This window comes from Dendrobates tinctorius, unplaced genomic scaffold, assembly GCF_039654945.1.
Source record: "Dendrobates tinctorius isolate UK_male_01 unplaced genomic scaffold, ASM3965494v1 ptg000226l, whole genome shotgun sequence".
NCBI lineage: Eukaryota > Metazoa > Chordata > Amphibia > Anura > Dendrobatidae > Dendrobates > Dendrobates tinctorius.
Window position 1 is genome coordinate 2,126,257 of NW_027361893.1, and position 19,879 is coordinate 2,146,135.

Here is a 19,879-nt window from a genome sequence, read left to right on the forward strand (position 1 = left end):
GAGAATCACATCTCCCAGGGGACTCCTAGAGGGGATTTGCTAGACTCGCTGATGATTCTCCAGAAGGCAACCGGTTTCCTGGCAGACACTTCTATGGAGTCAATTCATTGGTCCAGGCTAACTCGGCCAGAAGGGCACTCTGGCTCAAGATGTGGAGCGAGGATGTAACCTCAAAAATAAAACTATGCTCTATTCCATTTAAGGGCGAGTATGTGTTCGGACCAGCACTAAATGAGATCCTGTAAAAGGCCACGGATAGAAGGAAAGCCCTTTTCTGAGCAAAGACCACCTAGGAAGCATTTTTTTCGGCCCTTCCAGCCCAAGGGGAAGAGAAAAACTGGGAGATGGATCTATGCCAAGGGGAAGCTCAAAAACATTCTCATTCCCCAGCCACCACAGCAGGAAAAGCAATGACTCCGATTCGGTGGGGGGGGGCTCTCGAGATTCGCCAACAGTTGGCAGGCCATTTCCAGCAGCCGCTGGGTTCTCAGTGTCATCAGAGAGGGCCTTCTAATAGAATTCGAGGCTTCCCCTCCCCAGATCTTGAGTCACTTCCATTCCATCTCAAGAGTCTCAGGCCCTAATGATGTCAGGGCTTCAGGAGCTGTTGGTGTCAGGAGTGATATCTCCGGTTCCAGAAAACGAACCGGGAAGAGGTCATTATTTCTGTCTTTTTATGGTAAAGAAACCTACAGGACAGGCCTGGATTATCATAAACCTAAGGGCTCTCAATCGTTTCATCACTTACCCCAAATTCAAGATGGAATCCATAAAATCAGCCATCCTCCTGATAGGCCCGCATTCCTTTATGGCAACTATTTACCTAAAGGACGCCTATTTCCATGTGCCTATACACCCTCAACACAGGAAATATTTAAGATTTGCGGTTCGGCTGAACCAAAGGTTAATGCACTTTCAATACAATGTGCTCCCCTTTGGAATTTCGTCGGCCCCAAGGGTCTTCTCCAGAGTCACGGCGGAGGCAGTATCGTACATACGGGGACAAGGTATTTCAATCGTATCCTACCAGGACGACCTACTAATTATTGGTCTTTCCGCCGAGATCTTCAGAGACCATGTGGCCAGAACTCTGGACATTCTACAAAACCTGGGTTGGGTCCCCAACCTTAAAAAAACACTCCAGCCTTCAAGGTCGATAAGATTTTTGGGGGTTCTTGTGGACTCGGTGAGGGAAATGTCATTCTTACCAGAGGACCATCGGCAAAATCTGATAGAAAAGGTACTGAACCTCAAACAAAGGTCACCTACCCTACAGACAGCTATGTCTCTCCTGGGTTCAATGACGGCCTGCATACAATCGGTGTCTTGGGTTCAGACACACTCCCGAACTCTGCAGGCACACATTCTAAAAAACTGGGATGGGAATCCCAACTCATTAGCCAGAAGGACCCAAACAACAGGGAATGTTAAAGCCTCCCTAGCCTGGTGGTCAAATCAAGCAAACCTTCGCAAAGGCGTAGGCTGGGTACAATCCACCCTGTTGACAGTGACCACGGATGCCAGCAGAAGAGGCTGGGGAGCTGTGGTATCTCACGTTCCGTTCCACGGTCTCTGGAGCCAGCAAGTAAGCACCAAATCCTCCAGTTTCAAGGAGCTAAAGGCGGTGGAGAAGGCTCTATATGCAGCGGATAGTCTTATCTTGGGGCACCACATCAGAGTTTACTCAGACAATATGACTTCTGTGGCCCACCTCAAACATCAAGTGAGCATGAGATTTGACAGTCTGAGAGGGCTCTCAGGCTGGATATTCTGCTGGGCTAAAAAACATCTCCTCTCCTTGACGGCAGTACACCTGAAGGGGTCCGAAAACCAACAGGCAGACTTTCTAAGCCACCGAGACATCCAGCCAGGAGAGTGGTGCCTGAAGAAGGAAGTTTTCAGGATATTGACAGACAAATTGGGCCTACCAGAGGTCGACCTATTGGCCTCAAGCCAGAATACACAAGTCGAGGCCTTCTTTTCCCTAAATCCCAGGGACGCCTCTCAGGGAGTAGACTCCTTCGCCCACACATGAAGTTTTCGGCTGGCATATGTCTTCCCCTCGATACCATTACTCACGAAGACACTTCGAAAGATTCGGGGCGATCAGGTCCCGAATATCCTGATAGCTCCTTTTCGGCCATACCGGGGCTGTTTCAATCTCATTACAGAGCTCCAGTTGGAAGGGCTAGTTAACTTGCCACTGTCACAAGACCTCCTTCTAAAGGGTCCTCCTTGTCACCCAAAGCCTCGAATGCTGAACCTTGTGACCAGGTTACTGAAGCCCAAGTTTTACGAGCCAGGGGGCTCTCACAATCAGTAATATCCACCTTACAAAAGTCAAGGAAACCTGTTACCAATGCCATATATAATAAAGTATGGAAGAAGTTCTCATGGTGTCACCCTGTGACATCGGCGGCCGTGGCCGCCAACGTCCCATCAGCGGCGGCACCCACCACAGCCTCCCCTCACCTGCGTTCCTCCGTCCGTCCGCGCGCCCGCCCTGTCTTTCTTCCTGCTGCATCCACACGTGCCGGTCTTAGGTCGCGGGAGCGCGCCCGCCCGTCCACTTCATCTAACAATGGGCGTCGCTAGGGGCAGGGCCTGGGGCGTACTTCCGGGTACTAAGGTATTTCAGGCGTCTTCCCTATGAGGAAGACGCCTGGTGATTGTGTGGAATTCCCGCACTGTTCTGGCCTGTATTCTACTCTGTTGCGCTACCTGTTGTCTCCCTGTTCTTGTGCTCTTGCCGTTCTCCTGGTCTGTCCCCATTTCTCCTATCAGTACCTTATCTCCCAGGCTCTTCCGGCCTGCCACCTGCCATACCTCCTCCTGGTCCATTCCCCTTCTGGTTTCCCTGTCATTTACCCGCCTGTGTATATATTTCTCCCTGGGGCTCTCATCTGCACTCTCTCTCCTTCTGTGCCTTCTCCTGCTGCCTCTACGTGTATAGCTGCCTGGTTCCTTCCCTCTTAGATGCCCTTTGGGTAGGGAACCTGTTCTCTGTCCGTTTTCCCAGTCCTGCCTCTTGCCTTGCTTGTCCTACGAGCAGCCCCTCTTGGTACCGGCTGTCGCGGTTCTGTCCTCTGTGGTCTTGCCCCTAACGATCCCTGTACAGGGATCGGTCATCACCTGGCGCACTCGGCCCAGGGGCTCCAGATCCGCGATCCAGAGGGTCCACTCTCGGATGTAGTCCGCCCTGAGCGTCACAGTATCACCAGGCCATGGATCCCGCCGGTGCCGCGGCCGCTACGCAGAAGGAACTGCTTTTCTTACGAGAAAATCAGACCCGGATTTTGTCCTTCATGAAATCTATGGACACCCGGCTTTCCGCTCTGCAGACCTCTGACCCAGGGCATGCTCCTCTCCTAGCCAGCCTCCAGCAGGAGCTCGTGCAGCAGTGCGATGCTCAGTCCCACATCCTGGGTTACATGGCGTCCGTTGATGATCGATTGCTTGCCCTGCAGTCCTCTGCGGTCGTCTCAACTCCACCTCGGGACGTAGTTTTGTCCCCGCCTCCCCGTCTGGGAAAGCCTCCCAGGTATAGTGGGGATCCTAAGTTATGTTGGGGTTTTCTAAATCAGTGCAGACTGCACTTTGAGCTAGCACCCAAGCAGTACCCTACTGACCGCGCCAAGGTGGCGTTCATAGTGTCCCATCTCGAGGGCGAGGCTCTGCCCTGGGTGAATCCGTTGTGGGAGAGGGATGACCCCGTAGTTTCCAGCATCCAGAATTTCCTGGAAGTATTTCGCAAGGTGTTTGATGAACCTGGTCGCTTAGCGTCTGCAACGGAGGCTCTTTTTAACCTCCGCCAGGGTTCCCTTACTGTGGGACAATACGCCATCCGCTTTTGGACTCTGTCTTCGGAGCTGGGATGGAATAATGAGGCTCTTGTGGGTGCCTTTTGGAGAGGTCTCTCAAGTAAGATCAAGGACGAGCTTGCCGGGGGCGAGACACTCCCACCACCCTGGAGGATCTCATATCTCTGGCCACTCGTATTGATTTGCGGTTTCTGGAATGCGCTCGAGAGTCGGCTAGGGAGAGAAGGCCCTTTATGCTGTACCAAGCTCCCATTCCTCGTTCTTCTGCACCTCCTATTAGCACCACTCCCGAGCCCATGCAGATAGATCGTGTCAGGCTGTCCGAGCAGCGGCGCAGGGAGAGGATGACGAATGGACTCTGTCTGTACTGCGGCGGGGCCAACCACTTTGTGCGCACCTGTCCTGAGAAACCGGGAAATGCCTCCACCTAGGTCAGGTAAGAGAGGACCTCCTAGGTGATCATAATTCCTCTCTGCCCCTTACCCTTTCAGCTTTAATAATTGCAGGTCGGGAGCATGGATCTGTGGAGGCGTATGTGGACTTGGGTGCGGCTGGTAATTTCATCCGCCAGGAAGAGGTTGATAAACTCCGGATCCCGGTAGTCATCCTAAGAAACCCACGTGCAATTTCCTCCGTCGATGGCAAACCTCTACCCGAGCTCATCACCACGGTTACTGCCGAAGTAGATCTTCAAATTGGAGCACTCCACCTCGAGAAAATAGCCTTTTACGTCCTGCCTCAATTGTCCCACGATGTTCTTCTTGGATTACCCTGGCTCAGGCTGCACGAGCCGGTTGTCGACTGGCGCTCTGGGGAGATTCTGCATTGGGGACACTCCTGCCAGGAGCGTTGTCTGCGGGCTCTCGTTCATCTTCGTTCTTTGCCTAGGCCAGTCGATCTTCCGGGTCTTCCCGCACCGTTTCACGCGTACGCCGATGTTTTCAGCAAGAAGGAAGCGGACTCTCTGCCACCGCATCGCTCCTATGACTGCCCTATCGACCTGATCCCCGGAGCCACCCCTCCCAGAGGGAGAACTTATCATCTATCCCCAGCAGAGACCACGGCTATGACAGAATACATACAGGAGAACCTGGCCAAGGGGTTCATTCGGAAATCCTCGTCCCCTGCTGGTGCGGATTTTTTCTTTGTTCGGAAGAAAGACGGATCCCTGCGACCGTGTATTGACTACCGGGGCCTGAACAACATCACCGTTAAGAACCGGTATCCGCTTCCCCTGATTCCAGAACTCTTCAACCGGCTGAGGGGGGGCAGGATCTTCACGAAGTTGGATCTGCGGGGAGCTTACAACCTAATCCGGATCCGCGCAGGGGACGAGTGGAAGACGGCCTTCAATACCCGTGATGGTCATTATGAATACTTAGTCATGCCGTTCGGTCTCTGCAATATTCCGGCTGTGTTTCAGGAATTTGTTAACGAGGTGTTCCGGGACCTACTCTATTCCTGCGTGGTGGTATACTTAGATGATATTCTCATCTTCTTGCCCGATCTGTCCGCCCATCGGAGAAGCGTACACATGGTCTTGCATCGCCTTTGAGAGAATCATCTCTACGCCAAGATTGAAAAGTGCCTCTTTGAGCTAACGTCATTACCTTTCTTGGGATATATCATCACAGGTTCCGGCCTGAAGATGGATCCAGAGAAGCTCTCTGCGGTACTCCAGTGGCCCCATCCCGTTGGCGTGAAAGCCATCCAGCGCTTCCTCGGGTTCGCTAATTATTACCGACAGTTTGTGCCTCATTTTTCTACAGTTACCAAGCCCATCACAGCCCTGACCCGTAAAGGGACTAAGTCTAACAGCTGGTCTTCCGAAGCCGAGGACGCCTTCCTTGCTCTGAAATGCTCTTTTGCCTCAGCTCCGATCTTACATCGCCCAGTGGCCAGTAGGCCCTTTGTTCTAGAAGTGGATGCCTCCTCCACCGGAGCTGGGGCGGTTCTTACTCAACAGGCTCCATCCGGACGTCTGGTTCCCTGTGGGTTTTTCTCTAAATCCTTTTCCCCAGCGGAGTGCAACTACTCCATTGGAGACCGGGAATTGCTGGCCATTAAGATGGCGCTGGAGGAGTGGCGATACCTGCTCGAAGGAGCAGTGCACCCCTTTACTATCTTCACGGACCACAAAAATTTGGCCTACCTGCAGTCTGCCCAAAAACTCAATTCCAGACAAGCCAGATGGGCCCTGTATTTTTCCCGTTTTGATTTTAAGCTCCACTTCCGACCAGGCAGTAAAAACATCAAAGCAGATGCACTTTCCAGGTCTTTGCAGTCGCCTGAGAGGGAGGAGGATCTATCGTATATTATCGAGCCTGCTAAATTTATCTCCGTGGCTCCTGTGAATTTCTCTACTCCTCCGCCAGGCAAAACCTTCGTTCCTCAGAACAAGCGTTTGGAGGAATGCCCCCAGCGCAGCATCTCCAAGGTTGCTGGGCACGTTGGGATTAAGAAGACCCTTTTGCTTCTCTCCCGTTATTACTGGTGGCCCTCCCGTCGCCAAGACGTGATGGACTTTGTAGCCTCCTGCACGACCTGTGCTCAGAACAAGGTTTCGAGGACCCTGCCCTCCGGTCTCCTTCATCCGTTACCTGTTCCGGAGGCTCCTTGGCAGCTAATCGCAATGGATTTTGTGACTGATCTGCCTCGCTCTGCTGGATGAACAACTATCCTAGTCGTAGCAGACCGCTTCTCCAAGATGGCCCATTTCATTCCCTTGCCCGGACTGCCATCAACTCCAAGGTTGGCCGAGATCTTCATCCATCAGATCTTCAGGCTGCATGGTCTCCCTCAATGAATTGTGTCTGATCGGGGGATCCAATTTACCTCCCGATTCTGGAGGGCTCTCTGTTGGCTTTTGGGCACGTCTCTCGACTTCTCAGCATATCATCCGCAAACCAATGGTCAAGTGGAGCGGATTAATCAAATTTTGACAACCTACTTGCGTCACTTTTCCAACGCCCATCAGGACAATTGGGTCTCTCTCCTACCTTGGGCAGAATTTGCTCATAATAATCATCCCAGCAAATCAACCGCTAAGTCGCCGTTCCTTATGGTAACAGGTCAGAATCCTGGTGTTCCGCTGCCCTTTTTCACCTCGTCTGGAGTTCCTGCAGCAGATACTCTCGCCAAGGAATTTTCGCAGGTCTGGAGGGAGACCAGGGAGGCGCTCGAGGAGGCCAGTATCCAAATTAAGAAACACGCAGACAAGAGACGGAAGGATCTACCCCCGTACCATCCGGGCGACAAAGTTTCAGACGAAACTGGTCCGACTAGGGCAAAAAAAAAGTCGGAGTTTCGTCCGAAACCCGACCCCAATGCAAGTCAATGGGGAATAAAAGTCAGCATTGAGTGGATGAATGTCATCCACTCAATGCCAACTTTTATTTCCCATTGACTTGCATTGGGGTCGGGTTTCTGACAAAACTCCGACTTTTTTTTGCCCTAGTCGGATCAGTTTCGTCTGAAACAAATTTTGTTTCATGAAACCCGATCCGACCAAAGTCGATCAACTCTAGTCCTGGGAGCCGCGAGAGAATGTTAATGCCCCTCTTATCCTGAAAAAAATTTCTTGCCAATCTCAGAACGGGAGGACATAAAAAGGGGGGTACTGTGACATCAGCGGCCGTGGCCGCCAACGTCCCATCAGCGGCAGCACCCGCCACACCCTCCCCTCACCTGCGCGCTTCCGTCCGTCCGCGTGCCCGCCCTGTCTTCCTTCCTGCTGCAACCACACGTGCTGGTCTTAGGTCGCGGGCGCGCGCCCTCCCGTCCTCTTCATCTAACGGTGGGTGTCGCTAGGGGCAGGGCCTGGGGCGTACTTCCGGGTACTAAGGTATTTCAGGCGTCTTCCCTATGAGGAAGACGCCTGGTGATTGTGTGGAATTCCCGCACTGTTCTGGCCTGTATTCTACTCTGTTGCGCTCCCTGTTGTCTCCCTGTTCTTGGGCTCTTGCCGTTCTCCTGGTCTGTCCCCATTTCTCCTATCAGTACCTTGTCTCCCGGGCTCCTCCGTCCTGCCGCCTGCCATACCTCCTCCTGGTCCATTCCCCTTCTGGTTTCCCTGTCATTTACCCGCCTGTTTGTACACATATATATATTTCTCTCTGGGTCTCTCATCTGCACTCTCTCGCCTTTTGTGCCTTCTCCTGCTGCCTCTACGTGAATAGCTGCCTGGTTCCTTCCCTCTTAGTTGCCCTTTGGGTAGGGAACCTGTTCTCTGTCCGTTTTCCCAGTTCTGCTTCTTGCCTTGCTTGTCCTACGAGCCGCCCCTCTTGGTACTGGCTGTCGCGGTTCTGTCCTCTGTGGTCTTGCCCCTAACGATCCCTGTACAGGGGTCGGTCATCACCTGGCGCGCTCGGCCCAGGGGCTCCAGATCCGCGATCCAGAGGGTCCACTCTCGGACGTAGTCCACCCTGAGCGTCACACACCCTAATACACCTGATCCCTTCCACCCAAACATGTCAAATACTGGACTTTTTGCAAAAGGGACTAGAACTGGGTCTTGGACCAAGTGCGCTAAAGGTTCAGGTTTCCGTTTTAAGTACCTTTTTTGACCAGGATCTAGCTGGCCATCGGTGGATAAAGAGATTCATGGTTTCAGCAATCAGATTTCATCCCGCGAGACAAATTGTTGTCCCATCTTGGTACTTAAACTTGGTTCTCAGGGGCCTCACGGGTCCTCCATTCTAGCACCTGTCTTGTACTCCCCAGTTCCTCTCGTGCAAGGCAGCATTCTTGGTGGCCATATCTACAGCAAGGCGTGTAGGGGAGTTACAGGCTCTATCGGTGAGAGAGCTTTACTTAAGCATTTTTTTACTGATTTAAGACTATTATGTTAAATCATTTCAGTATATGTGTTGTTGTCTATACTGTTTTTGACTGCAATAGTGTCCAAAATACTCTGATTTAACCACTTCCCCCAGCCAGTTTTGTGTTCCTAATCAGGGCCCATTTTTCAAATTTGACATGTCACTTTATGTGGTGATAACGTTGAAATTCTTCATAAAGAATAAGAGGAAACAAGTGGAAATAGTAACATAGTTAGCAAGGCCGAAAAAAGACCTTTGTTCATTAAGTTCAGCCTATATTCCGTCAGAATAAATCCCCAGATCTACGTCCTTCTAAAGAACCTAATAACTGTAAGATACAATATTGGTACGCCCCAGGAAGACATCCAGGCCTATCTTGAACCTCTCAACAGAGTCTGCCATCATCACCTCATCAGGCAAGGAATTCCAGATTTTCACTGCCCTAAATTCTCTTTATTCTTCTGATTCCCATGTCTCCCACATTAACAGCGCTGCCTGCAGAATGAATAAGGCGGCTCCTGGTGTCAGAAACTGACGTAGCAGGAGCAGATAACAGAGGAGATGGGACACACTATGTGCAGAAGACCTTATGTGACAAAGGGGCAGAAAACTAGAGCATTAGAAATTTGTCACGGGCACTAACCAGTGATGTGCACACAGCACGGATCCTGTTAAGCCTGATACGAGCGGGGCAGGAGACCCCGCAGGCTGCTGGGAGTAAGCGTACCCACAGGATCACAGGACCTACGGCACGTGACCGCAGGAGGCTGGACTGGGGCGGAGTCCGCAGTGACTCACTGGGGAGACAGGGGAGAGTGCTGGCAGGAAAAGGTCAGCCAAGCCGAGGTAGGTTCTGAGAGGGCAGCAATGGTACCAAATGGAGTATAACAGAAGAGGAGTCAGATGCAGGCCAGGGGTAAGAACTGTGGAGGGCAGATGAGAGGTACAAGAGGGACAGACGAAGCGGTCAGTCAGAGTCGAGCAGGAGTCAAGTACCAGGCAGACAGCAAACAGTACAGAATCACTAGACACAAACCAAGACGGGAGGACGGACCGGATCTGCAACAGGGAATCAAATACAGAGCAGGCACAAGCACACAGGGGTCAAACTACTCAGCTGAGGGCAAAAGTATAGCTGACAGTTTGGAGCTTCTCAGGGCTATAAGAAGACCTCCCTGATCCAAAGAGATGCCACAACCATTAACCCCTGACGTGCAGGTCCAAAACCTGCACTAGGATCATGACAAAATTCACATAGATTGATGACATTTTGGGAATTATAACCTTGAATTAATTAATCTTTAGAGGTAGGGAGTATTTTGACTACAAAGACACTTTACGCATATTAGCAATCAGTGGATGTTGGAGAGTGGAAATTGCACATTTGCAGTTTTATTACCCAACACATAGTGCCCAGGTTGTGCTTCAGGAGACACACACACACACCATAAATTAAGTGGATTCTTCTCACTATAGCAATGCCAAATTCATTGATGCTGAATGTGGTTTGGGCGCAATTCAAGGCTCAGAAGCGAGGGGGAGATTAGACTTTGGGAGATCGGATATTGCTATATTGCCATATATCGGTTTATGGAACCCATGTTGCTTTTCAACAGCCTTTGAGCCACTGATATTGTAGAAACCTGTTTTTCCACTTACAGGTGATGGACCTGAGAGGGTGGCTTGTTTTTTGTGAGATGAGTAGAAGATTTTATTGGTATTATTTTCACCTACATAACATTGTTTGGTGGCTTTTTATTCCATATTTGGGAGGCAGAATGAACAAAGATGAACCCCATGCTCTACTGGTTCATCCTATTAAGTTTTCTATTACACTGTAAACTGTAATTGTCTTGGTGAATAATTCAATATTTTTACATAAGTTTCTATTTTTACTGACAGTTTAAGCAGAAATGTTCAAAATTATAAAATTTAAGGATATTTTATTCAAAAATAAATATTGGTTTTATTCTTGGCAGATGACTGTACCAGAAGATCAGAGGGACAGCTGACATCTTCAATTTTTAAGTCGGATGATCTTGAGATTCCACAGGATACAATTGAAGTGAATACTATTACTCCAGATATACCATCATCCCTTCACAGCAAAGATCTGTCATCTGATCCTTTGAAACAGGTCCTGTCTTCTGATTCATTACCGACTACTAAGGAAAATCAAAGTCACAAAACAAGAATTCAAAAACAAACTACTCCTAAAGCAAAGAAGCTTGGTAATTGGTTTAACCAGAAAGCGCATCTTGATAGCCACCAGAGAACCCATTCAAGGGAGAAGTCTTTTTCATGTTCAGAATGTGGGAAATGTTTTAACCATAAAGCGGACCTTGGTAGGCACATGAGAACCCACACAGGGGAGAAGCCTTTTTCATGTTCAGAATGTAGGAAATGTTTTCGAGATAAATCAGCTCTTTTTAAACATCAGAGAACTCACACCGGGGAGAAACCTTTTTCATGTTCAGAATGTGGGAAATGTTTTAACTTAAAAACAGACCTTGATAGGCACGTGAGAACCCACACAGGGGAGAAGCCTTTTTTATGTTCAGAATGTGGGAAATGTTTTAACAGGAAAGCTCATCTTGATTGCCACCAGAGAACTCACACAGGGGAGAAGCCTTTTTTGTGTTCAGAATGTGGGAAATGTTTTAACCTTAAAGCGGACCTTGGTAGGCACGTGAGAACCCACACAGGGGAGAAGCCTTTTTCATGTTCAGAATGTAGGAAATGTTATCGAGATAAATCAGCTCTTTTTAAACATCAGAGAACTCACAACGGGGAGAAGCCTTTTTCATGTTCAGAATGTGGGAAATGTTTTAACTTAAAAACAGACCTTGATAGGCACGTGAGAACCCACACAGGGGAGCAGCCTTTTTCATGTTCAGAATGTGGGAAATGTTTTAACTTAAAAACAGACCTTGGTAGGCACGTGAGAACCCACACAGGGGAGAAGCCTTTTTCATGTTCAGAATGTAGGAAATGTTATCGAGATAAATCAGCTCTTTTTAAACATCAGAGAACTCACACCGGGGAGAAACCTTTTTCATGTTCAGAATGTGGGAAATGTTTTAACTTAAAAACAGACCTTGATAGGCACGTGAGAACCCACACAGGGGAGAAGCCTTTTTTATGTTCAGAATGTGGGAAATGTTTTAACAGGAAAGCTCATCTTGATTGCCACCAGAGAGCTCACACAGGGGCGAAGCCTTTTTTGTGTTCAGAATGTGGGAAATGTTTTAACTATAAAGCGGACCTTGGTAGGCACGTGAGAACCCACACAGGGGAGAAGCCTTTTTCATGTTCAGAATGTGGGAAATGTTTTAACAGGAAAGCGCATCTTGATGGCCACCAGAGAACTCACACAGGGGAGAAGCCTTTTTCATGTTCAGAATGTGGGAAATGTTTTAGAGATAAATCAGCTCTTTTTACACATCAAAGAACTCACACAGGGAATAAGCCTGGACACGAAATTACTAATAAAATCTAACTTCAAATCTCAGAGATAATAAAATAAGGTAGCACGTTAAGACGAATGAATTGGCCAATTTATTCTCTAAGAATTCTTAATTTTTCATAATTCTAATGCAGTAATGCAGTTCAATTCTCATATTTCATGCTTGCAAGCTATAGCACTACAGAGTGCTGCCCTATTTATTGTATTATATATGAGTTGGTGACTCTAGGTAGGCACCTGTTCAAACCTAGTCTATGCTTGGATGTGACGGTCAGTTTTTTAAATTTGTATTCATTAGCCTTCTGACTGAGCACTCCGCCTCTTAGCCTCAGGCGTTTTTAATCACAGCAGGACCCTACCCCTCAACAGAGATATAGATTTCAGTCCAAGAGAGGATTCACAGGTTCCCATACACATGAAGACTTTATTCTAAGATAGGTTTGGCAGTGTTAGGTCCTGTAAATGAGAATTGCCTTAGCGTGGCTTCCAGGTTCACATGAATTGGCCAATTTATGCACTAAGCATTCTTAATTTTTCATATTTCTAGTGCAGTAATGCAGTTCAATTTTCATATTTCATGTTTGCACGCTATTGCGCTACAGAGTGCTGCCTTATTTATTTTATTATATAGGAGTTGGTGACTCTAGGTAAGCATCTGTTCACACATAGTCTATGTTTGGATGTGACAGTCAGTTTTTTGAAATTTGTATTCAAATCTCAGACAGCAGAGTCTGGAAATATAAACTCATGACAACCTTTGAGGCTATCAGTGCAGGAATGAATGTGTCGCATGGATTTATGTCTTTTTACATCAATTTAAAGAATTTGCTCCTCAGATCTTGTGGCAGCATCACAACACAGAACCAGACCACAATCAGAGGACAATAAAACTTTTACACTCCTTATCTATGAACTGTTCCAATATTTATGGCCACAACTATTTCTCCCTCTCCCATAATGATAGGTCTGCTTCACGTCAATTGTCTTATCTATTGCATTTTTTCTGTCTTGTGTATAAATATGTGACTCTTCAGATTTTGCATTATTCTATACCTCACGGAGACTTAAGTAGTTTTGAAAGCTTGCAATTTGTTACTATATTTTCAGTTAGCCATTAAAAGGTATCAACCACTGAGGACTCTAGATTCTAAATATTTTTCTATCTACTGGCTAACACGGTAAAAAGATCTTTCCTGTATCTCAATGAGTGAAGATAAATCAAAGGAAATAGACATAGAACTGTGTGTGTGTAATCTATGATAGTATGAAAACACAGAGACCCCTGTAGTCTTTGTACTTGATGTAAATCTTGAATCCTTTTTGACACCCCTGCCTTATGCAGAAATGATAGGATGAGACTGCAGATATTGTGGCCAACAGAATCGCCGGGGGGCTAATTACTGTGTCTTTTGGTACCCAAGCCATGGATGCCTAATGGCACGTTTCCACGTACTGTCTTCCTAACGCTTTGGTCGAGAGTGGATAACCCGCTCTGCCCAAAGCGCCGCCCCCTGCTCTATGCGCGATGCTTCTGGATGTGCTCATTGAACACATCCGAAATCACCGCAAGGTACACATAGAGTAGGCAGTTTACCTTGCGGAGAATGAGCGTCTCCGCAAGGTAAACCGGCATGCTGCGCTCTGGAAAGACGTGCCGCAAGTCCGGTTTCGCGGGTGTGGCACCTGCATAATCGGACGCATAGTGGAGACGGGATTTCATAAAATCCCCTCCACTATGCAGGAACATGTGTCCACTGTGGATTAAAAGCTGCGGTGTACGCCGCATTCATTGCGCAGCTATTCCTGAATGTTTCCGGACTGTGGAAACATACCCTTAGGTGCCTCTGCTCCCCATGAAGACCAGGAGTCACTTACACTTTCTACCTTCTGGGATAGAAAATAACCTGCTGCTACAAGATCAGCCACAGGTATAGCCAAAAGCATAACATTGACGTTGGTCCCCCAGTGAGCTTATCTCTCGTTAACCAGATCCCTAACAGTTAGAATGCATCTCCAAGGTGCTGAGGAGACATCGGGCCACATGAGATGATCTAGTCTCAGGCATTTTATAGTGTCCAATTACTATTGCTGCAGTGTTTCATGAAAGGTATTAAAGGGAATCTGTCACCTCAATTTGGCGCTGTATGAAAATGAGTTGTGTCTGGTCCGATGGGGGGTGATTTGGCTCCTTCCCTCCATCCCTTCTTTGCCGCTGTACGTATTATTTCAAGTGATTTCCGTAGTTGTCTTCCATATTGCAATCTCCAATCGCGGGTGTGCAGTATGCTTTGCCCAACTGCGGGCAAAGCCGAAAAGCATTAGTGCGCATGTGCCTGGGAACTATATTCCGGAACACAGAAATGGCAGTGAAATACTTCCAAGACATAGTTCACCGGACCTGTAGTTCATACTGGAGATTGCAATGCGCACACGCGTAATATGGACAACTACGGAAAATACCTGAAATATTGCGTACAGTGGCCAAGGAGGGGTGGAGGGATAGAGCCAAAACACCGACTATCGGACTGGGCATAACTCATTTACATACAGTGCCAAATTCAGGTGACAGATTCCCTTTAAACCTTTATTCCAGACCGCAGTCTGTACTAGTCGCCCGAAGTGGTGTAATATGCAATGGGTTGTTCTGAAGGAAGTATTCCAGGGTGCTGAACTAGAAAGCATGTCAAAGAAAGAGTTAATGAGGACCCGTGCAGCCCAAAAAGGAAAGAGGGAGAGGGGGAAGTAACTAGCAAGGAAGAAATAGAGACTACAGGAAAGAAAATGTTGGTATTGTGGGCAAAAAGGACATTTTTCTTCCAAATATCAATAGGTACTATCCTGAACCCCCCATAGGAAACTGGCCATCCAGATGTCACCCTGTGCTCCGTTATCACCCCCTGGGACCCACAGTCACTGTCCTCATTTCCTGGGGAGAGACAAGCTGATTTCATTCATGATAGACACTGGAGCAGCCCGTACAGTATTACTGTAAGACCACATCTCAGAAGACATACTGTCCCCCCGAATATGTAACTTGTGAAAGGATAGAGGGGCGACCTACTAAATTACAAGTGACTCAGCCCTTCTGACTGAATTTCCTTGATTCAATTGTGACCCAGGTTTTAGTTTCCCCTGATGTATTTTTGAATTTGTTAGGGACATGTTGCAGAAAATTGGAGCCTGCATGGAATTCACTCCAAATGGCCCCAAGATGACCAGCCCCATAGGCAAAGGCCCCCTGTCTAGTCTTCTGTCCCTGACAGTTCCCACAGACTTGGATAGTACATGCTCTGAACCCCATTCCATACCTACTTGGTTCGAGACAATAACCAGCCAGCTGTAGCACATCACAGACTTTATTGGGGACAACTACGCATTCCCTGGTGACAGTTAAACTTAATCCAAGTCTCCAACCAGCTGTATGAAGCTGGACCCTATAAGTACTGTCCAGAATGCGGTGATACATGATAACGTCCGAGAGCTCCAGAGAGAAGGTCTTGTTGTTCCTATAAACTCCCCGATTAACAGCCCCCATGTAACAATCAAACGCTGTAATGTTCTAACTCCAGCTACACTACTATCAGTGGATTTAGAAAAGTGAGGAGAATGTCTGGATGGGGAGGACGGATGGGACTGTGAGCCAAAACCTGCACCTGTAAACTAGCAGATGAGGAAGCGGAGTTTGACTTTTACACATGAACATGACTGTCAGGCATTGATGGAGGCAGAAATATAGGGCTTGTTAGATATCCCTGATGTCCCCTCACTAACTCCTCTTCTGAGTATTTTGTAGATGGTTTCTGAGCTTGGATCAATGATCAAGGATGGTTCATCACCGGGTATTCAATAGTCCACAATGGTAAGGCAGTAATTTATGAACCACTCTCCTCCAGCTGCCCTGCGCGAGAGGCTGAGCTGAAGGCTCTCACTGCAGCATGCAATCTGAGAAAAGGTAACGAGATTCATGTATTGTCAGGCACGAGGTATGTTTTAAAGGGTTGCACATAACTTTGGCGCCATTTGGCGGAGCTGTAATTTTCTGGACTCTACTGGCAAACCTATGAGACGGTAGAGCTGCTACTCACAGCACTCGCCCTTCCCCAAAGTGCAGCAGTAGTCAAAGTATCGGCGCGCACATGGGAACAAACTACCCTTGCAGTACGGAATCCCTTGGCTGATCAGGTGACTAAGGAAGCACCGCAACTACCTCTGACCGGAATACTGGCCATAATAGACACGTCCCCGTTAGGGGACTCAGTAACCGAAAGTGCGGGAAGCCACTTTTGACAGATGAGACTGTCACCTCACCGTCCCCAGTAGCCATTGATCACAAAGTACTGCAGGTATTCCAGGCTCCCACGGTCCGAGCACATGGGTCAAAGTGCGTCTTGTTTGTGCAAAACAAAACCCGGCAGATCTATTCGAGTCCCACAGAAATGCACACCAAAACCAGATTACCCGTTTTGAAGACTGCAGGTGGACTACATACAGCTACCTAAGGTGGGTACTTATGAATATGTCCTAGTATGCTGTTGTGAACGGGTAGCCGAGGAGGAAATAAAAAACAATACAAGCTAAGTCTCAGAAAACCAAAGAGGTTGGTAACTATTGCAAATAGAAACACCAGCAAAAGACGTCAAATGCCCATGCTACAAGGCGACTCAATATCATACTACAATGAAGGAGGAACAACGAGTAAATGTAGCCAAAAATTTAAAGAAATAATTATATTTATCAAACAAGTTAAACTTTAATAAATATTTGTAATACAAACATCATATATAAAACAACATGCATGGGCATATATCAATGTCATGTGACTGACTCCATAGGTCAATATAATGACCAAGAAAATTTATTTTATGCTTTGTTTTATTAAGGCATAATTTATTCACATATATTTATTTATGCATATTTATATATAACCAACAAAATTAGATTTCACTTTTACTTTAGTTCACGGCACTATTTCTCATTATTCTTACATTTCTCATTATGTGTATTATTTTATATATATTTTCACTCACAATGTTCCATTGCATCTACCCTCGGTATGGCGCCGCAAGTGTGTGACGCGCTGGGTGCTTGGTACCAGCCCCATCATGTGACCATCTTATGTGTGCCGAGACCGAGGTTTGGAAGCAGTGGACAGCACATCTATGTTCCGTATTAGCGCACTCTTTTCACCTCACATTTTAGTCACGTGACCAGATTCACTTGTCATAAAAGCTCGACCGAGACCGGGATTAGGCCACGCCCCCTGAGGAAGCGACATCGTGAAACGCGCGTCGGGGTATCTGACCGAGGTTCAGACGGGACTGCACACACGCCGCTATGGGTAATTACTTTGCACTTACCTTCTTATAGACCTTTCTTTATTGTGCACTGTATCATAAAGGAGCTAATCTGTGTCTATGTGAAGCTATTCACTTAGCGGTATAGCAATAGTGGGTTTTGGGAAAGTTAGTACTGTCTAAATCCCTATCCCTGGAGAATATGTGAATTGAAAAATATATTTTAATTTCTTTATATAGAAAAAACTTTTTTTTCCTTTTTGAATAGTATATATGTTATTCACATTGTGGGTCCCGTTTTTCTTGGTCATTATATTGACCTATGGAGTCAGTCACATGACATTGATATATGCCCATGCATGTTGTTTTATATATGATGTTTGCATTACAAATATTTATTAAAGTTTAACTTGTTTGATAAATATAATTATTTCTTTAAATTTTTGGCTACATTTACTCGTTGTTCCTCCTTCATTGTAGTTGGAGGTTGGTAACTATGCAGACTGCAGACCCCTGATCCAAACACGCAACTAGCAGCAGTCGTGGAGCGTTCCTACGGTGGTCCTAGACGCCTCGTCACAACCGAAGAACTAAATAAGCGTAAAGCAGGAAAAGAGGAAAACTAACTGCCCCAGAGCAGACCCCACAGGAGAGACAGCCCCCCATATGTATTGACGGTGAAAAAAGATGAAAACACAAACAAAGGCAGGAAAATAGGCTGAGCATATGATGGGGCCAAACTAACTAGAGAGGACAGGAAAGGAAAGACACTGTCTGCAGTCTGCCAAAAAACCCTACAAAAAAACCCTACAAAATGACCAACACAACTGATAGCAAAATTAACCCTGAAGTCACTAGATGTCTCCCACTATATCAGCACTCTGAAATATTGTGAGACAGAGCAAAAAGAGGCCAATCTAATAAGGAACAAAAAAAGGCAATTTGGCAAATAAAAGTGGAAATTCAGCACAGCCCAGCCGGGCTGGCTGACCACACAAAAAACTGAAAAGACCAACAAGAGCAAGTGTGAACATTAGCAAAAAAACGAACTTATCTTTGAGAAGACAGGAACAGAGCTGAGTCCTTGACCTGAGAAGGAGACTGAATCACCAGCACCTGGATATGCATATGTCCGGATTCTTTTCATGGACTTTAGCTCAGCGTTCAATACCATTGATCCGAATTTACTTCATAAGAAAATGGTAGCTCTTGGAGTCCCTCTCAACTTATGCTTGTGGATTTATAACTTCCTGACAGCCAGGATACAGAGTGTAAAAGTTGGACCATTCACTTCGGACACCTTGGTCACAAACATCGGGGCACCTCAGGGGTGTGTTTTGTCCCCGTTACTGTTTTCTCTCTATACGAATGATTGCATCTCTTCAGCAGACTCAGTAAAAATCTTGAAATTTGCCGATGATATGACACTGATTGGTCTCATCAGGGGAAATGCTGAAGACTTGTATCGGAGTGAGGTGGAAAGAATATGTGACTGGTGTAAAGCCAATAATCTTGTACTCAACACTAAAAAAACTGCTGAGATGGTTGTGGATTTTAGGAAAGATCAACATGAGATACTTCCAATCTACATCCATGACGAAGTGGTTCTTAGGGTCACAGAGACCAAATTCCTTGGTGTTATCATCTCTCATGATCTTAAATGGGGGAAAAACGTGGATGCTGTTATAAGAAAAGCACAACAGAGGATGTTCTTCCTGCGTCAGTTGAAAAGATATGGTTTGTCTAAGAATCTGCTGATCTTATTCTTTAATGCTGTCATCAGATCTGTGATTTGTTCCTCTCTGATAGTCTGGTATGGGGGAGCCACTGCGCATGAAAAACTCCGCTTACAAAGGACTTTCAGAACAGCAGAGAGAATTATAGGCTCCCCCCTGCCTAAAATCCAGGTTCTTTATGATAAGAGTATTCGATCCCACGCATTGAAAATTTCATCCGATCCCTCTCACCCGGGACACTCCTCATTCCAACTACTCCCTTCAGGACGTCGCTTCAGAGTCCCCAAATGCAGCACCAACCGCCATATGAACAGCTTCTATCCACTCTCTGTTCAACAATTAAATCGTCATGTGTAGACTATATACTGTATCTGTCTTGTTAGATGTTACTTGTTGTATCTGTTGTTATATATTATGTTGCCTCTTTGCCACAAAGAATTCCTTGTATATATGTAATATGTACTTGGCGATAATAAATTTGATTGGATAGGGCGTTGGCTGTCTTATATCCAGTCTGATATTCCAGAGATCCAATCATTATCTTCCTCACCAGATGGCCGATCACTACCACTTAAAACAACCTCACTACCTCCTGTCACCACCAGAGGGAGAACGGAAGGGGAACTCTCAACTGGTGGAGCAGAAAATGAGCTCCTAACTGTATGCCTTGATCTCTTCCGAAGTGTCATGATCCAGGACGGGGTTTCGCTTTGGCCCATCCTGGTCTGATTGGGGGTTAATT

The 19,879-nt window shown here is 46.9% G+C and overlaps 2 protein-coding genes across 2 annotated transcripts in view; both read left to right on the forward strand.

The window, feature by feature from the left end:
- Nucleotides 1–13,240, forward strand: part of LOC141059279 (uncharacterized) — a 35,993-nt gene extending 22,753 nt beyond the window's left edge. The window contains exon 3 of the mRNA XM_073555588.1: nucleotides 10,621–13,240. Within this exon, the coding sequence (XP_073411689.1) occupies nucleotides 10,621–12,140 (1,520 nt within the window). The 3' untranslated portion in view covers nucleotides 12,141–13,240. The remainder of the gene's footprint in view (nucleotides 1–10,620) is intronic.
- LOC141059300 (uncharacterized) overlaps nucleotides 1–19,879 on the forward strand; it is a 370,224-nt gene that overhangs the window by 79,801 nt on the left and 270,544 nt on the right. The gene's annotated exons all lie outside the window — the stretch shown is intronic.